The sequence below is a fragment of the Panthera leo genome, chromosome B4 (assembly GCF_018350215.1).
Source record: "Panthera leo isolate Ple1 chromosome B4, P.leo_Ple1_pat1.1, whole genome shotgun sequence".
Lineage (NCBI taxonomy): Eukaryota > Metazoa > Chordata > Mammalia > Carnivora > Felidae > Panthera > Panthera leo.
The window spans coordinates 44928822-44949903 of NC_056685.1; the positions used below are offsets into that span (position 1 = coordinate 44928822).

General features: G+C 39.3%; 1 protein-coding gene and 1 pseudogene across 1 annotated transcript; one reads left to right on the top strand and one right to left on the bottom strand.

Annotated features, from left to right (window-relative positions):
• Positions 1-9617: 9617 nt before the first annotated feature.
• On the bottom strand, positions 9618-10544 carry LOC122225570 (taste receptor type 2 member 46-like). The gene has a single exon (XM_042948424.1). The coding sequence runs from the start codon at positions 10542-10544 to the stop codon at positions 9618-9620; it is 927 nt and encodes a 308-aa protein (XP_042804358.1).
• A 701-nt stretch (positions 10545-11245) lies between these two features.
• LOC122225352 lies at positions 11246-18212 on the top strand (annotated as a pseudogene).
• Positions 18213-21082: the final 2870 nt, after the last annotated feature.

A 21082-nucleotide genomic window follows, 5' to 3' on the forward strand; every position in this document is an offset into this window, starting at 1 on the left:
AAATAAGGATGATAGGAGACGTCTCCTCAGAAAGTGTGTAAATAAGAACCTACTCTACCAACATCTTTAAAGTACTGGAAGGGTAAAAAGAAAACTTCTCAACCTAGACTACCCAGACAAAATATTTTTCAAAACTGAAGGAGAAATAAAGACATTTTCAGACATAAAAAGCAAAGAGAACTCATCACCAGCAGACCCTACAAGAAATACTACAAGAAATCTTAAAGGAAGGACATCGTCCAGGCAGAAAGAAAATGATACCAGATGGAAGTAAGAATCTATACAAAGAATCTATACAAAGGTATAAAGAGTATCAGAAGTGGTAATTATGTGGGTAAACAAACAAGATTTTTCTTTTAAGTTAAATCTTTTTAAAAGATAATTGTTTAAAAAATAAAACAACATATGGTAGGATTTATAATATACACAAAAGTAAAATATGCAGGGGCGCCTGGGTGGCTCAGTCGGTTAAGCGCCCGACTTCAGCTCAGGTCATGATCCCGCGGTTTGTGAGTTGGAGCCCCACGTCAGCTGTGCTGACAGCTCGGAGCCTGGACCCTGCTTCAGATTCTGTGTCTCCCTCTCTCTCTGGCCCTTCTGCTCTCAAGCTCTGTCTCTCTCTCTCTCTCAAAATAAATAAACATTTAAAAAAATTTTTTAAAGAAAAAGTAAAATATGGAACACATTTTTCTAGAATAAAGTGGCTAATAATGAGGATGATACTTTTGAAATAGTATATGATAAAGAGAAAGAGGACGTTGAGTTTAATGGGCTCTTAAAAATTGGACACTGGTGTTAACACCACCCAGGTAAAAAAATAAAAGTTCACTATTTGCCCCTTCCTGGTTACACTACATGTTTTACTCCCAAACTGACATCACCACCGTTTGTGGAAATAATTTCCAAAATTTGCTTTGTTGTTTTACTACCTAAATATGACTTCTAGATTTTACAATTTAGTTTTGTCTACGACAGGCCTTTAGGAAATTAAAGTCATTTATGTGGGGTTTGGGGGAGTGAGGATTCATTCCTTTTATTTAAAATTATATTTATGTGAAACAATTATCCATGCGGTTGTATCTAATTGTAGTTTATTTATTTTTGTTGTGGAATAACATTGAATTGGATGAATTTACCACAGTTTATTTATCCATTCTACTGTCAATGGGATAAACGCTTACAATAATGTTGTCATGAATATTCTTAAGCAGGAATTTTGGTAAATATAAGCTCCATTTTTTAATCTTTATTAAAATTAGTTCATAATTTCAGGATTATTCAGGGTATATATTCATGATGACTCTAATTTGGCTGAAATTTTGAGGCTTTGATTTAAATAGTGATTTTGCTGTTGGTCAGTTCTAAATTTTGGATTGAGCCCAACATGTTTTTTGTTTTGTTTTGCTTTGTCTTGTTTTGCCCATGATTGAATTAGTGAGTGATTTATTTTCTAAATTATGGAAGATCATTACTATTAATATTTTGTTACTATTACTATTATTTTACTAAAATTTTGAATTGTGGTGATAAAAATATATTTTGTATGATCGCCATTTTTTCATTTATTGAGAAATTTTGGGCCTATTACATCATCTATGCTTATGAAAATTAATTGTTTCTTTGAAATGATTGTGTATTCTCTGCCGGGACAGGACTCTATCAGATTAAACTTAATTGTGTTACTTAATTCTGCTTGATCTATCAGCTTTTGAAATATTTAATATTTCACTATATACTGACTCAGCATTTTTGTTCATTTTAAAATATTGGATTTACCTTTATTTTTAAAAGCACTCATGTCCCTAATTATTATCTCTTTTGTATTGTTGTTTCCTTTTATTACTTTAAATATTTCTCTTTTTAAAAATTTTTTTCATGTTTATTTATTTTTGAGAGACAGAGAGACAGAGCGCAAGCAGGGGAGGGGCAGAGAGAGAGAGGGAGACACAGAATCTGAAGCAGGCTCCAGGCTCTGAGCTGTCAGCACAGGCCTCCAACTCATGAACCGTGAGGTCATGCCATGAGTTGAAGTCGGACGCTTAACCGACTGAGCCACCCAGGCGCCCCCTACATACTTCTCTTTGAACACTGATGAATTTCATCTTAAAAAGTATTTCATTGATATTAGTATCTTAAAAAGTATTTCATTGATATTAGCACTGTTCCACCAACTTTTGCTTGGTTGGTACATTAGTTCAGAATTCAGCTTCATATTACAAAGCTAAATAAATAAAACCATATTAATGATCTAACTACAAGTTGGTCTATTTCTCATTGAATAACAACCCAAAGTTTTTGGTTTTAACATTGTGGTAAAAAGTTAAATAGTTTGCCCATCAAGATGCACAAGATAATAGTAGGGATTTGTCGCTAACCAAGAAGGAAAGCATAAATATTGCATAGCATCTGGCAGTCCTTTAACCATTTGTATTCTTATATCTTTACGCATGCATTTTCAACCAGTCTTCATTTATTTCTTTTAGGGTTGACTCTTGTGTAGGATAAAATATATAAAATATATAAACATACAAAATAGTTAAGATTTTATTTTATAAAATATTATATATGCATACATATAACATGTTTGCGAATTTAAAATTTGAGTGTTTGTGCCTTTCAGTGACTAACTTGATTCGTTTAGCGATGTCTGAGAACTTTAGACTCGTTTCTAATGTCTGACTCGTGGCCTTCTGCCACGCTTTTCTTTTCTTTTCTAATTCTCTTTGCTTTGTCCTCAATTGATGCGACACCTATTATTCCTTTCTCCTACCTATCTGTTTATCCAGATAAACAGATCCAGGAGTTTATTTACATTTACTTTTTTGTTGTTGCTGTTAAATAAAACACACTTAATATATGTAACATGTTTCTTTTTCTAATCTGACCTGATTTAAACCACTGTCTCCTTTTAGTACAGGCAAAAGCCTTGGCATGTGTTAAAATCTCTTTGCACGTGCCCCTTCTTCCAGGATTTGTTATGTAGGTTCTTTCCATTTAATTAACCAACTTTACTGAGTATAATTTATATAGAATAAAATTCTGCAATTTTGAGCATGCAGTTCATGTTATTTAGAATTTTAATACCAGGCTGCTTTAAACTATGGAATATTAATTTTGTTATAACTTATACACAGCCAATGTGTGCTTTTTTTTCTTAACCTATTTTAGCCTTTTGTTTGCTCAGCTCTACTCCTTCCATCCCAGTTCTTCCTTTTTAACTTACTTTTTGTCTTTGCTTTAGTCTACTCAGGCTGCCATAACAAAATACCGGACTGGGTGGCTTCAGTAACAGAAATTTGTTGTCTCACAGCTCAGGAGGCTGGAAGTCTAAGACCAAGAAACCATCATGGGGCACTTGGGTGGCTCAGTCAGTTAAGCATCCGTCTTCGGCTCAGGTCAAGGTATCATGGTTTATGAGTTCGAGCCCCCATGTCAGGCTCTGTGCTGACAGCTCAGAGCCTGGAGCCTGCCTCAGATTCTGTGTCTCCCTCTCACTCTTCTTCCCCACTGGCACTCTGTCTCTCTCTCTCTCTCTCTCAAAAGTAAATAAACATTAAGAAAGCATCAGGTTGGTTTCTGGAGAGAACTCTCTTCCTCGTTTGCAGACAGCCACCTCCCACGGTGTCTCCGTATCGCCTTTCCTCCAAGACTCCTGCGTTTCTTCCTCCTCTTATAAGGACACCAACCCTATTAGATTAAGGCCCCACCCTCATGCATTCAACCTGAATTCATTTAACCTCCTTGAAGACCTCGTCTCCAAACACAGCCACATTAGAACCACATTAGGGACTAAGCCTTCAATATCTGGTTTTTGGAGGAACATAATTCAGTCCATAGCAATCTTACTGAAGTAGATCCATTAGTAGGCCATGTGTAGTAAACAGCCTGTCTTTTTTTTTTTTTTTTTAGCCCCAATATTTTTTACTTGGAAATATTATGATTTAATTAGATCCCCAGGATAAAGTTTTCACTAAGAATTAAGGATTACAGTTACACTTTTCAACACTCTGACAATAGGAATCAGTTGCCTTCTGACATCTTATTTTTGGATGAGATTTTTCATGTTATTTAAATTGACTATTCCCCTTTGGAGATTACCTCTCAAAGTAATTACTTGGTAATTACTTTCTGAATTTCAACTTGCCCTTGATGGTTGCAATTTTTCTACAATACATATAAATGTGACAGTGTATGTGATGTTCTATTGAATTCAGAATAGACTAGAAGTTGTACCATTGTTTTGTGGACCACTATTCACATGTATTATTTTAACTGGTCGGACAAATCATCTTAAATAACCAAACGCACCTTTGATTCTTTTCACATAGGTTTTATTTGAGTACCACACACGGAAAAATAGGAAGAGAAACGTTGTCTTTAGAGATGATTTTTAAAAGTTTTTACCCCAGAGCTAAAGTCAGTGTAATGCTTTGGTGAAACACTAGAAAACTCCTCATTTACACACAAAGATGCCAGTTGTCACTGCAATTATTTAACATTGTGAAGGTTTGAGGCATTTTATAACACAAACCAACACCAAAAAAAAAAAATTATTATTATAAATAATTAAAAGGAAGAAGTGAAATAATCATTACATGCAAAAGATATCATTTTTGATCTGCAAAAGACAAGAGAATAAGCGTTAAAAAAGCACATGTGACCGTTTAGTAAGACAACTGGCTTCTAACACAATAAGCAGGTAAATAAAAACAATGACCTTTTTATAGACATATTGAGCTAGTACTAAATATCACAGATAAAATTAAGCACATTAAATATAAGCACCAAGTGGTGAAGTCATGTAATGTGTCAGGACCTCAGTTTCTTCACACGAAAAACAGTTTTATGCACATGGGAAATATTAACAAGTTATGAGGTATACAGATTAACTGAGACATGAATATTATAGCTTCTTCTTTTTAGTGGGTACCTGTTACATACACTCATTGTTTATTTTATTTTGTAGCTTATGTCTTTTATTAAAATGTCTCCAAAATGCATATAGAAAACACATCCAACACATACTTGTTCAACGAATAAGTGAATGACTGAATGATCCCACGCTAGGGGAACAAGACAATCTATTTCAAACACAAAGCCTGTCCTTTGAAGATATTTCGTTGTGAATGTAAGCCATGAGTCAAGAATTTTTCATTTCTGTAAGTCAGAGAAAGACAAATACCATTACCATATGATTTCACTCATGTGGAATTTAAGAAACAAAACAAACAGGCAAAGGGAAAAAGAGAGAAGGAGGCAAAGAAATAGACTCTTAGTTGTAGAGAGAAAACTGATAGTTACCAGAGGGGAGGTGCAGGGGGATAGGTTGAATGGGTGATGGGGTTTAAGGAGGGCACTTGTGATGTGCACTGGGTGCTGTATGCAAGTGTTGAACCACTAAATTGTGCACCTGAAACTAATATTACACTACATGTTAACTATTGGAATTTAAAGAAAAACTTAAAAAAAGAATACATTTCTAAAAATATACAGTTTCTATCAAATTCAAGATTTAACAATATTCCACACAGAGTGCATGACCATGATTCCTTCTCTTTACTCCACCCATTGAACTTAATTTATTCTTGGGGCGCCTGGGTGGCTTGGTCGGTTGGGCGGCCAACTTCAGCTCAGGTCATGATCTCGCGGTCTGTGAGTTCGAGCCCCGCATCGGGCTCTGGGCTGACAGCTCAGAGCCTGGAGCCTGTTTTGGATTCTGTGTCTCCCTCTCCCTCTGCCCCTCCCCTGTTCATGTTCTGTCTCTCTCTGTCTCAAAGATAAATAAACGTTAAAAAAAAATTTAAAAAAAATTTATTCTAAAATGTTCACCTGTTTTATTTAGCTGTCATTGCTATCATCCAACCAATAATGACAACATAGACACATATTCAACGTTCATGCTGATTATGGGTTCGTTACTCAGAAAAGTTACTCTGAATTTCTGTACTGTAATCTGGTTGCTTTCCAGTCACCAGCTAAATAGGAGTACTTGATAAAATAGATCAAAAACACCAACCTCCCAGAAAGTTACATACAATTAAAAGATTATCATCACCCCCAAGATTTGGCAGTCTAATACATTAAAATTAATGTGAATTGTGTTACATACTTAAAAACTATGCTGGCAAATACAATTTTTTTCCAAATATAAATTATATATTCTTTTTTTAAAGTTTATTTATTTATTTTGAGAGAGAGACAGAGAGACAGAGAAAAGGAGGGAGAGAGACTGATGATCCCAAGCAGGATCCGCACTGTCAGCGCAGAACCCAACGTGGGGCTCGAACTCACGAACCGTCGGATCATGACCTGAGCCGAAACCAAGAGTCAGATGCTTAACTGACTGAGCCACGCAGGCACCCTTAAATTATATATATATTTTTAATGATGGTAAATGTAATCAAGAACTCTTGATTGTGAAGTTAATAGTATGGAAAGGATCATTTGAATTAAGCAGCTTCATGATTCTGAAAATCTTCTAAAAAAATTTTTAATTTATCTGTTGGCAAAAAAAAAAAAAAAATGGCAAGGGGCGCCTGGGTGGCTCAGTCGGTTAAGCATCCGGCTTCGGCTCAGGTCATGATCTCGCGGTCTGTGGGTTCAAGCCCCGCGTCAGGCTCTGTGCTGACAGCTCAGAGCCTGGAGCCTGTTTCAAATTCTATGTCTCCCTCTTCCTCTGACCCTCCCCTGTTCATGCTCTCTCTCTCTCAGTCTCAAAAATAAATAAATGTTAAAAAAAAAATTTTTTTTTTAAATAAAAAAAAAATGGCAAGAGCACAGCATCACACGAGGCAGGGGACCCCTCTCACCAGAAGCCCTGTGCCACTGCACAGGTCACATATTCAAAGAGCCGTCATGACTGAAGGGCATGAATACATGTGAGTGACACAGGGGTGGACTATATTGGACCCAAATTTGTGTGCTTCCTCAGAGTCCCTTCACTGTCTCCTATTCTTTTATTCAGCACGAAGTGTAAGCCAGGTTATGCTTCCATTTTGGACTTGACAACAACCCTACCCTGTGGGGGGGCGAGATTCCACTTTCCAAATGACCACTAAGGGGCTAGATGAGCAGAGGTATTAGTCCCACTTCAGTAAACCCTGGCCAATGGGAACTAGAAGACAGATAGGAGGTAATTAGATACATTCCTCCTCCTCTCTCTCTTCCGTGTTCCAATGCTACATGTGGTTTGTCATTGGAACCCTCCTGGAAAAGCTGTGTGCTGTGTGCACACACAGGATGACTACTATATTGCCTCTCAACATATCGTGAGTTGGTAGGCAGCAGAGTAACACAGCACAGCACCTCCTTCCACATCTTCTCTTGCCTCCTTTCTATATGTTCTCCCCATTGCTGCCCGAGACTTAACCTACCCACATAAATGTCATTACTTTTGTTAAGTGTATTTATCTATTTTTGAGAGAGAGAGAGACAGAAAGAAAGGGAGGAGAGGGGCAGAGAGGGAGAGAGAGAATCCCAAACAGGCTCTGTGCTGTCAGCACAGAACCCCGGGCAGGGCTCAAACTCAGATACCGTGAGATCATGACCTGAGCTGAAATCAAGAGTTGGTGCTTAACCACCCACCCCACCCCCCGAGCCATCCACGTGCCCTTAAATGTCATCATTTTGAGCTCTGACCTTCATTCAGGTTTTAGAGGCTCCAGGATAAGATAGTCAGTGAGTTATACCATTATTATTTATTTACTTTATGTGAGTTTATAACAGTAAAACTTGTATCTGGAAAGGATGCAGAAAATATTATATCAAAAATATTCTAGTAAGGCAGCTGAGTTAGTAAAGCAGTAGAAACTCAGTTTTTTAATAAATCAAATACAATTTTTGTGTCTACAATACCCAGCTAGAAAAAAAAGTCACGTAAAAAGATAACATTTACAATAAATAGAAAAAATATACATACAAATTAATAAAATCTTTTATATGCTTTTTAAAAACTTTTGTTATAAATGCCTTCTACCTTTGGTGTTACACTCGTTTCCACTTCACACGTGTGAAAGGGCTGTGCCAAGGCTATATTCTAGTGATATTTGCCCTAGAATTAGGAAACAGCCAGACGTTTGCTCTGAGAACTGCTTCTTGGATAAGCCTGTCGCCTCATCGTGAAACCAGAGCTGAGAAATTCATGGAATTTGCAGGTTTTGGGATACATTTTCTTTTCATTGGTTTCCCAGCTTTCAAAAAGTTCATTCACTCATTCATGCATTGACTTACTAAAAGATTGTTTTTTATTGATTCTTCTATGGCCGGCTTGCAGGTTTTGGGAGGCAGCAGTAAATATGATCCTCACTTCTTTGAAGTGTACTGGGAGAGACAGATGATAAACCAACAAATACAGCAGGTGTGGAGATGAATTGCCTTCAGATTTACAAAATTGTTAAATTGCCTAAAACCAAAATTAACAGTCGCGTAGAATTCGGTTGTTGAACAAGATTATGCATTTCTTTCCTATAATAGAACTTGCTATCAATGAATATGCCAACACACATTATTCTATTTCATTCTTATCAAAAGATTATAATAAAATATATCTTTGAGAAATCCCCTATGATTATTGTGTAGATGTAACAGATGCCACTTAATGTATGCAGACAGGTTTATTGTGTTATATACCATAATTCCTTCACTATTCTAATAGTGAGCATTTTTTTTAGATGGAAAAGATTTGAGTCTTACCTTATATTTTGAAAGAATTTTAAAAGTGGAAGATGTTTCAGATGTTTGGCGATTCGAGGCCCAGAGGTGGTTTAAGAGACAACTGACATATTTGAAATCAGGTCTCAATTTCAAAAATGGTCTATCTAAACTCAGAAACCAGAAGAAATGACGTTCCTAACTGCATGTGGAAACTTACAACAACATTCTAAAGAGTTCATGATCATGTTTCTTTCATCTTTTTCCCTGTTGTGGAACTCAGTGTTTGCTAAGCTTTCTGCCTACTTCTTTAAATCAAATATTCATCAGTAGAGTTTATTGTACACATATATAAAATTTACATGCAATATGTTGGTCATTTATGAATTGCATTGTGCACACCTTTATTCATCACAGCCCTAATCACTGTCTATTAACCGTGAAGTAGGAATTTATGATGGAATAATTATCTACCCCAAACATTCATCCTCAGTAGTGATTTAGAATTGAATACCATTCCCATGCAAAGACTAGAGATTCAAACAATGAAATCTAAGCACACTGTAATACCAATTACAATGGAAAATAACAATGATGTCCTGAGATTGCCTGTCAGTTCTGAAAAATGCATAAATATAGAGCACAAATTTTTTAATTGGAAGATGATACATAGCATATGTGACATACACACAGCTTCGTAATTCTCAGGAAATTCTTTCCATATTATGATAATTAGATTGTTTAACCTGATTAAGAAAACCGGTGAGGGTAGATTATTTCCAGTCTTCCTTATATTTTTCATACATACATGTATATAGTTTTATGAGCTAGGCTTAGGTAAGACTTCTGCAAGTGAAACTGAAAATTATTCAGTTACACACCCTAGGGAAAAACCCGCAGGAGGTATATAATGTTACCGTCTACATTAGTTAACTTTCTGCCAAGAAAGACACAATCCTCTTATTTATCTATGGAGTTGAGTGTTTCTGTTCTTTCAGCCAGTACTTCTCCTGGTATAAAACAGACAGAAAGGCCTGTTTTAGCTTCTTGTTTCCCCAAATCAACATCAGCGAGTGGATCGAAGGATACACGAAAGCAAGTACCTGGCAAAACATGAACAGTTCCTTCTGCAGCCCGTTAAAACTCCAAACTGTAACAATTAGATTCAGAACGTAACCGGCAAAGAACAAGAGAAAGGAGACGACCGTCTGCATGGCTCTTATGTGGACCTTGGTGCTGGGATCTTGGGATCCCTTGCCACAGAGCTGCATCCGCTTGAGATGTTTCCAGAGGGAAAAGATCAACAGCACAAAAGACGTCAGGGACATACCAAAGGGTATGAAGTTTGCTAGTGTGAATACAGTCATATTTGAGAGGTGTGCCATGTCCGTCCATTTGGTCCTCCAAGTGACATTCCCTTCGTATGCCTTAGTCTGCACTTTCTCATATATGCTCACTGCTGCAACATGAGAAAACAATAAGAACAAAGACCCCAGCAGCATCACAAGCACGACGCTTTTAACTCTCCACTTGAGGCGAAGGAAAATAAGGCTGGAGAAGTTGGCTATTTTGAACAAATAAAATATGCTGAGGCTAGTAGCCAGCCAGATGCTAAAATGATTGCTTACTGCCCAGGCAATTTGAAAAATAATTCTTACTTCTAAGCTATAGAAATCTGGATTGAACAAAGTTGCATACCAATTTATTATCATTACCCAGAGCAAACCAATTCTGGAGACAGCCAGAGCGGCGAGAATGTGATCAACCAAGGAGATCTTTTGTCTCTTGGTCCAGTCAATGAAGTTCACCAGTGCTATGAAGCCATTGGCAAAATTTCCTAGAAGAAATTCTATTATTACTACGATGGAAAAAATGCTCAGTAGTACGGTTACCATGTCTAAAAAGGAAAACAAACAAAAAATATCTAAGTCTAATGTCTGATGTCACTGGTTGTGCACCTGATCCCTAAGTGTGCAGTAAAGTTCTCGTTTCTTTTAAATTCTGTGACCAATGTCAAGCAGGAAAGCACCAGGGTATGCCAGTAGATGAGCTCAGTGCTGTCTTGATGAAAAACATTGTTATTCCTCAAACAGCTCAAATTAACTTCTATTCATTGACTTTATATACTTGCTGTGGGCTAGAATACTCATCACACATGCTGAAATTGAAAGCTGAATTCTCATTTGCTAGCATGCAAATAAAACCGTATTGTCTTTCAGTGTTTTGTGATTTTTTCCTTGTTTGACCTCTACGTAATTTGTATTATCAACTTTATTTGTTGTACAGAAAATTGAAAAATCCAAAACACATCTGTAGAGTGTCTTAATTGTTAGGTAGAGCTTGGCCAGAAGTAAGATCACCATCATTATGGATTTTTTTTTTTAAGATTTATTTTTGAGACAGACAGCGCAAGTGGGGAAGGGGCAGAGAGGGGGGGACCGAAGATCCAAAGCAGGCTCTGCTCTGACAGCAGTGAGCTCATTGCAGAGCTCGAACTCAAGACCCTTGTGGTCAGGACCAGAGCTAAACTCAGACACTCAACCCACTGAGCCACTTAGATGCCCTGGATTTTTTTTTTTTTTTTAATGTCGCAATTATGCAGAAAGAATTTAAGCTTTTCCAATCAAAAACATTCAGGGTATGGGGCGGGGAGGGGGGGTTGGGTCGTGTGCCAATACTCCCCAAAAGCTGGTTCTTGATGACTAACATTTATGCACACTTTTATTGTTTACAAGTGCATAAACACACACGCGTGTGCACAAACACACATGCATCATAAATACAGGAATTATTGTCCTATAATTTTCTTTTGTTTTTAAGTGAGCTCTATGCCCAGCACGGGACTCAAACTCACAACTCCCATATCAAGAGTGGCATGATCTACCAACTGAGCCAGTTAGGAACCCCGTGCATGTCTTATAATTTTCAAAATGAAAAAAATGAATCTCAGGGAGACCATCCAGCTCTTTTTTATAAGCAATTTAAAAAAAAAATTTTTTAATATGTATTTATTTTTAAGAGAGAGAGACAGAGTGTGAGTGGGGGAGGAGCAGAGAGAGAAAGGGAGACACAGAATCCGAAGCAGGCTCTGGGCTCCAAGCTGTCAGCACAGAGCCTGACTCGTGGCTTGAACTCATGGACCACGAGATCATGACCTGAGCCGAAGTCGGACACTTAACTGACTGAGCCACCCAGGCGCCCCAAAACCATCCAGCTTTAAACCCATCTTTTCTCTCATTGAGGTTTTTCAGCCCATTTTAGTAACTACTAAACATACCTCTCATGCTTAAGCCTTTAATAAAGTTTCTCTTTTCAGCCTACTTAATATTTAAATATTATTTAATTAAAACATTCAGAAACTTTCTAAACGTCCCTTGAAAACTTCAAAAGAACATGGTCTTCCATTGTAGAGTCTGCATTTCTCTATCCATACATATTGTTTCATTTTATGTTTAATTCATTTTTGGCTACTTAATATTTTAAGATTAATAGATATAAAAGTTAGCCTCTACCCATGGATTTTTTTCACTTCCAGTTTTTGTACTATAATTATTTCTAGCAGAGGATCTTAGAGCCAGACTGCCGGGGAAGAAAAACCTAGATTCTTTGCATTATATGTTTCTAATCTATTTTAATATTACTCTCTGCCTAAGTAAAATCATCAACTAAAATGCAGATGATCGTACCCTCTTCGGGTGGTTTTTGTGAGGAGTTAGTACATTATTTGTGTAGAGTGCTTTCGGTTTTAACCTTTCTGGTACAGAATAGGTGTGGAGGACTGTGGTTCATTTGATCCTGTGTGATTAGATGCTTCAGAGTTTGCCGACAAGAACTTCCATTGATGAGCACAATGTAGCAGGTTGAAAAAGGCAAGATTCCCTCCTGTAACACCTGGGATTAGGGTAAACAATTGTCAAAATTATGTTTCAAATACATCACAGAGCTGTGCAAGGAAGGAGAACCAGCCGAACTAAAATCCATCAAGAGGAGAATCTTTTCAGGTGAAGAGATGATCTATGTATTCAATGCAAGCCCTATCAACTCCTAGAAGATTTCTTGCAGGAAGTGAAAAACTATTCCTAAAATGTATACAGAAATGCAAAGCACCCAGAATAACCAAAAGAATTTGTTTTTTAAAAAAAGAACAAATTTGGAAAATTACAGTTCCTGATTTCAACGCTTGCTAGAAAGCTGCATTAATCAAGATAGTGTGGTACTCACAAAATTATATGTATGTGTGTATATATATATATATATATATATCAGTGAAACACAACTGAAGTTCAGAAATCAGCACTAATATTTATGGTTAACTGATTTCAAAATTCAATGGGAGAAATTAGGTCTCATTTGTCTAACAAATGATGCTGGGTAAATTGGATATCCACATGAATAAAACTGAGTTTAGACCCTTATTTCATACCATATGCAAAAATTAACTTAAAACTGCTGAAAGACTTCAATGTGAGAACTAAGCCTATGAAAGTTTTAGAATAAAATGTAGGGGAAAACTTTGGAAAGCTGAGCAGACCTTTTAGATGCGATACCAAAAGCATGATGCATAAAACTTAAATATTAACATATTGGACTACATCAAAATTGAAAATATTTGCTCTATAAAATACAAGTCTGATTTCATGATTGTAGAGCTACAGTAATTAAGTCAATGTGGTACTGTTGTTTGCTTATACAAGCAGATTAGTGGATTAGAAAATAGTATCTAGTGATAGACCCACACATGCATGGTCAGTTCATTTTGACAAGGGAACCAAAACCATTTCATGAGAAATAAAATTCTCTTTAACAAATGATGCTGGAAAACTGAATAACAGTATAAAAAAATGAACTTCGATTTTTACCTCTCACCATATAAAAAATTAATGTGAGGTGATCTTAGATTTAAATATAAAAGATAGGGGCGCCTGGCTGGCTCGGCCTGTTGAGCATCCGACTTCTGCTCAGGTCATGATCTCATGGTTCATGAGTTCAAGCCCTGCATGGGGCTCCATGCTGACAGCTCAGTGCCTGGAGCTTGCTTCAGATTCTGTGTCTCCCTCTCTTTCTGCCCTTCCCCCACTCGCTCTCTGTCTCTCTCTCTCTCTCTCTCTCTCTCAAAAATAAACATTAAAAAACTTTTTTAGGGGCGCCTAGGTGGCTCAGTTGGTTGAGCATCTGACTTTGGCTCAGGTCATGATCTCGCAGTTTGTGAGTTCGAGCCCTGTGTCGGGCCCTGTGCTGACAGCTCAGGGCCTGGACCCTGCTTTGGATTCTCTGTCTCCCTCTCTCTGCCCCTTTTCTGCTCATGCTCTGTCCCTCTCTGTCTCTCAAAAAATGAATAAACGTTAAAAACAATTTTTTTTAATTTTTTTGAATCTTAAAAAAAATAAAAGATAATGATTCTAGAAGAAAATTGGATTCTATTTCTGTGACTTTGGAATTTCTTAGCTAGAACATATACATGCACAATCACATGAACACACACACGCGAAAAGCTAAACAAAAAAGAATAAAAGTGATGAATGAAAAGGCACTATCAAGAAAATCAAAATGTTGGCCATAGAACGGGAGAAATATATATAATATAGATGTAACCAAGGACCGGTTTTTAAATATATGTGTATACACTAAACATTGTTGCAACTCAATACTAAGAAAACAAACATCTCAATTTAAGGAAAATAAGCAAAAGACTTCAAAAGACCCTTAACAAAAGAAGATGTGATAAACCACTAAAAACGTGTTCAACAACATTGCACATAAGGGAAGTGCAAAATAAAACTACTTCAAACCCTCTGGAATGTGACAGTTCAAGAAACTGACCACGCTAGATTGTGGCAATGATGTGAATCGACTAGAACTCTCATATTTTTCTGCTGAAAAATAATACAGCCACTTTGGAAAACTGATTGACAGTTTCTAACAAAGCCTCACATACATATTGCCAACTATTCAGCTATTCCGCTAGTGTGTTTATTTACCTAAAATAAATAAAAACGTATGTTCACAAAACGACTTTCACGAGAATGTTAATACCAGCTTTAGAGTCCATTACTGGAAACAGTTTAAATATCCATCAACAGGGAGATGAATGAACAAATCGTGGCATATTCATAGAATAAAATACCATTTAGCAATAAAAGAAATAAACTACTCGTATACACAACGATATGTATCTCAAAAAACTATGATTGAAAAAAAGAGGTGGACAAAAAAGTGCATGTAGTATGATATCTAAAACAAGCAAAAAACTAAGGCAAAAACCACAAAAGTAGTTGTCTGGAATCTGATCCAAAAAAGGACACAAAATAACTTTGGGGGGCTGGTAAAACTGTTCCATATTTTATCATGGTCATTGTTTCAAGGCGGTATATAATAGTTAAAGGTCATCAAATTACATATGTAAAATGAGCATATTATGCTATATGTAATTATACCTCACTAAGGTTAATGTTAAAAATAAAAAAAAAATAGGGGTGCCTGGGTGGATCAGTCGTTTAAGCCTGTGATTCTTGATTTGGGCTCAGGTCATGATCTCATGGTTTGTGAGATCAAGCACACCCCCCACCCCAACTCCCGCCCTTGGGCTCTTTAATTCTCTCTCCCTCTGTCTCCGCTCCCCCACCCAATCATGCCCACTCTTTCTCTCTCTTAAAACAAATAAATAAAGTAAACATGTGATAGATGATAGATAGATAGATAGATAGATAGATAGATAATAGATAGATGATAGATAGATAGATAGATAGATAGACGATAGATAAAAATAAGGGCAAAATAGATATTTTCAGAGAAACAAACCTCACCAGTGGAAACTCTAAAGAGTACTTTTCGGGGTGACTGGGTGGCTCAGTCGGTTAAGCGTCCGACTTCGGCTCAGGTTGTGATCTCGCAGTCCGTGAGTTCGAGCCCCGCGTGGGGCTCTGTGCTGACAGCTCAGAGCCTGGAGCCTGTTTCAGATTCTGTGTCTCCCTCTCTCTGACCCTCCCCTCGTTCATGCTCTGTCTCTCTCTGTCTCAAAAATAAATAAAGGTTAAAAAAAAATTAAAAAAAAATAATAAAAATAAAATAAAAAAAAGAGTACTTTTCGACTCCACCATGAAACTTGCGGGACCTCTCGGCCTGTCCTAGCAGGGATTACCTGCACCCCCAGTTCCCAAGGGGGCTCTTGCGCCCCAGTCGTGGAGGTGCAGTGCTCACCGCGGACCCCTGCCTGTGTTTGCAACGCCAGTAGAAGACTGATCTTTGAAAATACATATTTGGGAGATAGTCACGTTCTATTAAATCCTTGGTGCTGGTGCTGCCATGAAAAAATCTGGTTACGCTGTGGGTTGGCCTGCTGCCTCTGCAGGATAGCACCGCCTGGGCCCTGGGATGAGGGTCCGCCTGAGCAGACACACCATGAGTCAAGCAACTCGGGGATGCAACTTACCGTTCTGTCCCACTGGGAGGAAGCATTGAGTCCGGGGAGCTGATTGCTCAAGTCGGACGCTTAACCAACTGAGCCACCCAGGTGCCCCAAGCTGATTGCTTTTTAAAAAATGAAAAGATGGGACTCCTGGGTGGCTCAGTTGGTTGAGTGTCCAACTTCGGCTCAGGTCATGATCTCACCGTTTGTGAGTTCGAGCCCCGCATTGGGCTCTGTGCTGACAGCTCGGAGCCTGGAGCCTGCTTTGGATTCTGTGCCTCCCTCTCTCTCTGCCCCAACCCACTCGCTTTCTGTCTCTGTCTCTCTCAAAAATAAATAAACATTTTTAAAAAAATGAAAAGAAAGTTTTATTCCTGGGAGGGAGGAATGCATGAACCTTTGGGAGGTTAAGTCTTCAAAGAAGCTCAACCATGCCAATGTAGTTAAATGAAAAGAAGTTATCAGGGAAAATGTTCATCTTTATTTTATCTTCGAGGACATGAAGGAGTAGCTTTACCAGCTCATTAAAGAAAGAAATAAGTGGTTTCCTGAATCAGCTATAAGGAATATCATGTATCAGATATTACAAGGACTTGTGTTTCTTCACAAACATGGCTTCTTCCAGCGGGACTTAAAGCCTGAGAACTTTCTCTGCACCAGCCCAGAACTTGTGAAAATACAGACTTCAGGTTGGCGGGAGAAATCCGATCAAGACCTCCATACACAGACTATGTATCTACCAGAAGGTACAGGGCTCCAGAAGTGCTCCTGAGGTCTACCAGTTGTGCTCCTCCATTGACATCTGGGCTGTGGGCTGCATCATGGCAGAAGTGTGCACCCTCAGGCCACTCTTCGCTGGGGCCAGTGAAATCGACACAATTTTCAAAACTTGCCAACTGTTGGGGACCCAGAAAAAGACCAACAGGCCCGAAGGCTACCAACTTTCAAGTGCGATGGACTTCCACTGGCCCCAGAAAGTACCCAGTAACTTAAAGACCTTGATTCCAAATGCTAGCAGCAAAGCCGTTCAACTCCTGAGAGACAAGCTGCAGAGGGATCCCAAGAAACAGCCAACAGCTAAGTCAGGCCCTTCAACAGACTTACTTGCGGACCAGGCATTCACTGGGCTGCATCACATAGAGCCTTGAGGATTCGGGAAAACCACAGGAGGATGTCCTGGAAAAGGTAGGCCCACCTTCTCACATTAAGCCTGTCCACGCTACCCAGATCCCACCCAAGCCAAGTGCACAGATTTCTTCAAGGCAGCATCAAGCCCTCCAGCCTTCTCGGCATTTCATGTACCCCCCACAAAGCAGAGGCTCCCAGGCCGGATCACTCGAACCACCTTCTGGAGGACAAGCCAAGCCGTTGCTCTTCCTGTCCCTCCATACCAAGAATCCTCAGTCGAAAATACGAGCTGGCCTGGAACACAAAAATGGTGAGATCAAGCCAAAGAGTAGGAGAAGGTGGGTCTTGCCTCCTGGTCAACAAAGGAATTTGATGACTGGGTTGACTCGGTTGGATGACTTAGATTACAGTCTATCCCTCACCAGGATTGTCCTGAAAAACAGGAAGAGACAGAGTGAAGAGAGACCCTCTGCAGAACTGAGAGTGGTTTGGACCTGAAGCCCTCTGCACCCCGGTATTCGAAGTGGCGCCCCCTACCCAGACCTCCTGTCAGAGATGAGACACAGCAGCCCTGAGATCCAATGCCACACAGCACTACTTGAAGCCGTCTGGATCCATGCCTGGGATAAATCTAAGAAGCGGCATACTTCCAAATCCAGGCAAGGGTTTTATCTCGTCGAAGACGCGGTCTACTTCTGATTTGTACGGAAAATCTTCAGGAACAGTATCCGTTATCAGCAAAATACATTCAGTTGGTTCTGGTTCTACTTCTAGTGGACTAACGAAACTATATGCCCTCCTTTCTGAAAAAAAAAAAGAAGTTGGTTCCGCTACGCAGAGGGTACGCTTGGCACCTATTCCAGACCCTTCCCCTGGCTATTCTTCCCTGAAGGCCGAGCGGCCTCATCCCGGGTGACCTTGTTTCCACACCCAGCCTAGAAGCACATCTGGATTGATGCCACGGCCTCCGGCTGCCCAGCCAGTGCACGGCCCACCGGACTAGGCTTCTAAGTATGCGTCTCAGCGATGACTTTCACGAAGCTTCTGGGAGGTGGGGGAGCAAGACACTGTCCATCTGCCAACTGGTATTCGGCCGGCAAGACACTTGCCGATGGTGTAAAAGCAAACACTTGATAGTTATTCTTCTGAACCAAGACATTTCAATATCCTTTAAAAAAAATTTTTTTTAATAGTGATCTGAGTGCAATATCCTTTTTTGGTACCAAATTATTTTATTCTAGAACTTGATCCCGTTATTTTTTTTAATGTGTTTTTTTGTTTGTTTGTTTTTTTATTTTTGAGAGAGAGGGAGACACAGAATCTGAACCAGGCTCCAGGTTCCAGCTCAGATCCCGAGGTGGGCGGGGGGGGGGGGGGGGGGGGGGGGGGGGGGGGGGAGGGGCCTTAATCTCAGGAGCTATGAGATCGTGACCTGAGCCAAAGTTGGACACTTAACAGACTGAGCCAACCAGGTGCCCCCCCCCCATTATTTTCTTAAACAGCAGCATTTTGTGTATATGCATTCTGTTTTGTATTTTATACAGTCAACTTGGTAATGAACTTTTTAAAAAATTAATTGGTGTATTGCATCAGGCGTGCAACTTAAGGCTACGTGAAAAAGGGTTATTTGCTCAGTGCGTGCAGATATTTGTGACATGGTTAAATTTTAAATGTGGTGGTGCTTCTGGCTCTCTTGGACTCACGTCAGCCCTAGAGAAAGGATCCTCTGTTTTTCTCCATTTCATGTTCCTGGTTTGATTTTTTGCTACCACTGTGCTGTTCTAAAAATACTATTACGCAGCTCATTTCATTTTGTCATTGTCTCCCAAACGAAAGAACTCTCCGTAAATATTTTTGGAAATGTTAAAAAAAAGTAAATAAATACATAAAGGGCGCTTCTCAAGCGGAAGGAATCTGACTCCAGACAAAAAGTCAGAGATAGGGAATCAAGCCTTACCATCTGCTGTTTTTTTCCATCCATGAGTTAAATAAGTCATTCCACCTTTATAGCTGTAGGTGCCTCGTGCTTTCAACTTTTTAAAAGTTAAATTTTGACTCATCACAGCCAGTGGGTGCCCAAGTGGACTCACGGGCTACAGCCAGTGAGCTATACCACGTGACCCAAGGAAAGTCTGCTTTGGGCTCTTCAAGCCCAGGCGTGTCTTGTCCAGGCCCTAATTCCTGAGTGGCAATAGAATTGGATTTCCAACACCTCTATATTTCTCTTTTCTTCCTGAATCTGTGTTCTTATTTACGATTCTGAATGTTGGCCGAATTTGGTTCTGGTTCCAATTTGTGCTCTGCCAATATGTTACTCCTTATTTGTGGCAGCCATGGTGTGCAGATCCTGCCATGGCCCCCATGATTCCTCTTCCCTGTTCGAATCCTGCATAATCCCCTCCTTTTGAGTGTGGCTTTAAGTGTGTGATTTATTTCTAGCTTACAGAATACGGCAAGCATAAAGACATGTTGTGGATACTTAAGATTCCCAGATCAACTGATTTTGAGTTGATTGAAAAGGACTCTATCCTTTATGGGCCTGGTGTCATCAGATTAAGCTTCAAAAGACTATCTGGGCCTCCCTTGAGTGAGACGCTCTTGCTGGCCTCTAAGAAGTAAGCAGCCGTGTGATGAAGTGCTTACAGAAAGGGCCACAAGAAAAAGGTATTCTGCCAACAACATGAATGGACTTGGAAGTGGATTCTTCTCCAGTCAAGCCTGGAGATAAGGACACAGTATCGTCAAAATGTTGATTTCACCTTGGTGAGATCTTGAAGCGGAGAACACAGCTACGCTTTACCCAGACTCCTGACCCCAAAACACTGTGACATAATAAATGTGTGTACATGTGGTTTTTTAAATCCAGGCCACTAAGTTTCCGGTCATCTGTTGCACAGAACTAACAAGTGAGTACAGTGACAGTGATTCAGAATTTGGTGTGTTGGTCTATTTGATACAGAAGATCTTTCTTCTCTCGGGTGAGACATGTTCCACGGTTTGGTTTGCTAGGTTTTTTTTTTTTTTTTTTAATCTATCTGTTTTGTCTGTTTATGCAAGAATGTATCTTGCATAAAGGAGAGGAGAATGTCTGTATTAGTGAATTTGAAATCTGTGCTAGTGAACTTGTGTCTTCTGTATCTATTCTGTCCTGGGGCTGATGTTGTACCAAGAAACAAGCCCTCTGTCTCTGTTTGCAATTGACACAAGCCTCTGCTTGTTCGTATGGGTATGAAATGTTTACCTACCTCTAGGAATGTTAATAAAATAGATTATAAAGTCTCTTATATGAAGTGGCAGGGGAAGATAGAGATGCCCTTTGGAGCTTTAAAAAGGCCCCTATAAGAGGAAATAGTGTAAGCCCTGAGAAACAATTCTGGGCCTGCCACTGGGCCTTAGTACAGAGTGAATGCTTAACCATGAGCAACCAAGTTACCATGTGACCTGAGCTTCCCATCATGAATGGGTGTTATCTGACCCACTGGGCCATAAATTTGGCCATGGACAGTGACACTCATCATATTATGGAAGTGATATATATGTGATACAGGGCCTAAGCAGGTCCCAAAGGCACAAGTAAGTTACAGGAAAAAGTGGTCAATGCCCATGGTCCCCACGCTGCTACACTCCCTCTGTCTCCCAGCTTCCACCTCTGGCCTCCTAGGGAGTTCTCTCTCATCAGGTGCCAGAGGAAGAAAGGACTTGGGCTCGGTTTACCAATGATTCTATCTGATGTGCAGGTACCACCCAAAAGTGGACACCTGTGACACTACAACCCTTTTCTTGGATATCCCTAAAGGACTGCAGTGAAAGAAATCCTCCCAGTGAAAAGATTCCAAGCAATGTATCTGATTATGTATGCCTTTGCTTGGAAGGAGAAATGGACAGATATTCAATTATATA

Bases quoted from the DNA above. Each gene is read 5' to 3' on its own strand.
- LOC122225570 (XM_042948424.1), bottom strand. From the start codon at position 10,544: ATGGTAACCGTACTACTGAGCATTTTTTCCATCGTAGTAATAATAGAA.